Source organism: Triticum aestivum, chromosome 4B, assembly GCF_018294505.1.
Source record: "Triticum aestivum cultivar Chinese Spring chromosome 4B, IWGSC CS RefSeq v2.1, whole genome shotgun sequence".
In the NCBI taxonomy this organism is placed as follows: Eukaryota; Viridiplantae; Streptophyta; class Magnoliopsida; order Poales; family Poaceae; genus Triticum; species Triticum aestivum.
In genome coordinates this window covers 26,155,668-26,158,504 of record NC_057804.1, presented here as the reverse complement: position 1 = coordinate 26,158,504, position 2,837 = coordinate 26,155,668, and the positions used below count along the sequence as shown (strand labels likewise).

Sequence of the window (2,837 nt, the reverse complement as noted above, 5' to 3'; positions counted from 1 at the left end):
TCGCTATATTACGCGTCCAAACATGCAGCACCAAACAATAAGAGAAGGAGAACAGAAGAGAAACACAATTAGAGAAAAAGAATCGATGATTGCAGGTAGAGAGACGAGAGTCATGTCACCCAATGTTTCCATTGGTCTTCATTTGTTCATATTAGCTTAAGGATGGGAGGCACCCGGGAACAGATTTCTCCACCATCATCCTAAGCTGGACTAAATTGTGGTTTTCTCATCGAGTTCCCTAGCAATGCAGTGTAGGTGACGGCGTTGTTCCTGAGCTCGTCCACCCCATGGAGTATCACTAGGCGTTGTGTGAGTGGATTTGTGTGATGGTGTGAGTGTGTGCGTGTGTACTTGTATTTGATGTTTCTAAAAAAAGTGGTAGATAATCCTATCCTTCTCCCGGTCTTATCGTGCCGGTCACTCTCAGCGAAACCTTCCAAATTGCCTAAAAAAATAAAATTTCCAAAGGCCATGCATACAGGGCGCTGACCCATTCGCAGTTTCCCACCGGCCACCGCACGCGCACGCACGCGTGCACCGCACCCACACCTTTCCCTTCCCCCTACCGCGCGCCTCGGCTCGGCCAGTCAACCATGGGGGACGCCACGGCCTCGGCCTCGGCGAGCACCAAGACGGCGGAGCTGGACGCCCCGCTCAGCGCGCTGGGCTTCGAGATCGAGGAGGTCTCGCCGTCGCGGCTCACCGGCCGCCTCGTCGTCACGGACACCTGCTGCCAGGTCCGTCCTTCTCCCTTGCAGCCGCCTCTACCTAACCCCGACCATCGATCAGCGAGACGCAAACCTTTTTCTTTTGTTTTGTGTGTGTATTGAAAGAAGCCGCGTGTGTTTGCGTTCGTGGCCGGCCGGCCGGCAGCCGTTCAAGGTGCTGCACGGCGGCGTGTCGGCGCTGATCGCTGAGGGCCTGGCGAGCATGGGGGCGCACATGGCCTTGGGCTACCGCCGCGTCGCCGGCATGCAGCTCAGCATCAACCACTTCCGGAGCGCCGCCGTCGGCGACACCGTCCTCGTGCGGGCCGTCCCCGTCCACATCGGCCGCTCCACCCAGGTTATATTAATTCGTTTCCCCTGCTATTTTCCCTGTATGTATGCTAGCGGTTAACTATTGCGCTTAGTCAGACCACTATGATAATTGGAGCTTAAACAAATCATACATGGTGATTTCGCGTGGATCCCCTTCGATTCCATTGTGTTTTTGCACACCTGATTATGCAAGTCTGAATTCCACTTCATTGACACATGGTAATTGTCTGTGGATTTTTTTACTGAAGCAAGCTGCATGCTACAGATGTTAGTACATTTCATTGATACTCTGAAACAACTGTCTGAACTGCACTTTGTGTTAGTATCAAGTTTGGTAGGCAGAGCAATTGACGTGCCTGGTATAAACAAACAACCCGCAACTTGTTCTGTGCTTAAGAGGAGAATAATGCTACATATATATCCTGATCTCATCACTGACATTGAAGGAATTGTTAAAGCTATCCTGTATAAATGTGTATCGCTATCAAATCTGAATGATGAAAGGATGCTAGAAATTAATCGAAATTAATAGTTGCTGCTGGAATGGATTTGAAGGTATGGGAGGTGAAGCTATGGAAGATGGATGTATCCACACAGGGGGAAGGGCCTCAAATCGCCGAGGCAAGGGTCACGCTCCTCTGTAATCTACCGGTGCCGGATGAGATGAAAAGTGCGGGAGAATCTCTTAGGAAATACTCTAAACTGTAAAACTCCATTGATATGTGATTCTGTAAAAGAACATTTCTTGTGCAAACACTGATGGATCAACTCAAAAGGACAAGCTTCAGATGTGCTTCCATTTTGTATCTATCCAGCAATCAAGTAAATTGGAATGTGATTCTATTTCGTATTTATTCATTATTCTAGTATATATTGGCGGCAACTCTGATCGGTGAGCAAATGTTAAAGGGCCTACTATGCAAGGCTATCATAAACACCACAAAATCTACACCACATTTCTTTGTTTCAGAAAATCAGGATTTCAATAGTTTGATCTTAATAATTCTAAAATGAAGGCAACTAAATTTATACACCCTTTACTCGGACATTTAGAGCACTGGTGGTTAGATCATCTTAAGTTATCTACAGTACACTACCAACGATGAATATTAGAGTTTTCAGTTTTTACCTTCTACTTTGATATTTTGGCACTAATCATTTATCAACTTTTCATCCGGAATACCCCATTTAGCAGAAGTTTTGCTAGTTTTTACCTCTGTTAAAGTTTTTTAGGTTGTGGATAGTTCCTCTAGCGGTCCTTTAGCCAGGTAAGCGTTGTGGAACTATGTCCAGTACTATGCAGCACTTGGAAGCAAATCTGGTGAAGAAGAATGAGGTGGAAGCAATGAACAAGCAGTTGCATGATGTGAAGGAGGAGCATACGTACACCTGTCGATCGTGAAAACAATACGTGTTCGCCTAAGCCACTGTACCTATTCGGGTCCGGAAAAAATACACTAAAAGAAAAATTGTGTTGTGGCATTGCCACGTGTACCTAACAGTCGAGACCCACATGATATATCACTAAATGGGGGTAAAAATTGGCAAACATTTCACTAGACGGGGATAAAACCAGCAAAACTCTCGCTTAATGGGGTAATCCGCATGAAAAACTGTTTAAAACGGGTTATTTGTGTCAAAAATCTCAAAGTAACACTACTAGGGAAAAGGCTACTAGCAGCGCGGGTAAAATGGCTACTAGTAGCGCGGGTACTCGCGCTACTAGTATCGCGCTACAGCTAAAAGTTAGTAGCAGCGCGGGTGCACCCGCGCTACTACTAACCTAACTACTAGTAG

The 2,837-nt window shown here is 46.5% G+C and overlaps 1 protein-coding gene across 1 annotated transcript; it reads left to right on the top strand.

Annotated features, from left to right (window-relative positions):
* Positions 1–491: 491 nt before the first annotated feature.
* LOC123094283 (1,4-dihydroxy-2-naphthoyl-CoA thioesterase 1) lies at positions 492–1,894 on the top strand. Its single transcript, XM_044516324.1, has 3 exons — positions 492–737; positions 874–1,065; positions 1,596–1,894. Exons 1-3 carry the CDS (start codon positions 594–596, stop codon positions 1,746–1,748), a joined length of 489 nt encoding a protein of 162 aa, XP_044372259.1. The 5' UTR covers positions 492–593; the 3' UTR covers positions 1,749–1,894.
* Positions 1,895–2,837: the final 943 nt, after the last annotated feature.

Coding starts and splice junctions, on each gene's coding strand:
- LOC123094283 (XM_044516324.1), top strand. CDS start 594: ATGGGGGACGCCACGGCCTCGGCCTCGGCGAGCACCAAGACGGCGGAG. Junction 738..873: donor TCACGGACACCTGCTGCCAG/GTCCGTCCTTCT, acceptor GCCGGCCGGCAG/CCGTTCAAGGTGCTGCACGG. Junction 1,066..1,595: donor ACATCGGCCGCTCCACCCAG/GTTATATTAATT, acceptor ATGGATTTGAAG/GTATGGGAGGTGAAGCTATG.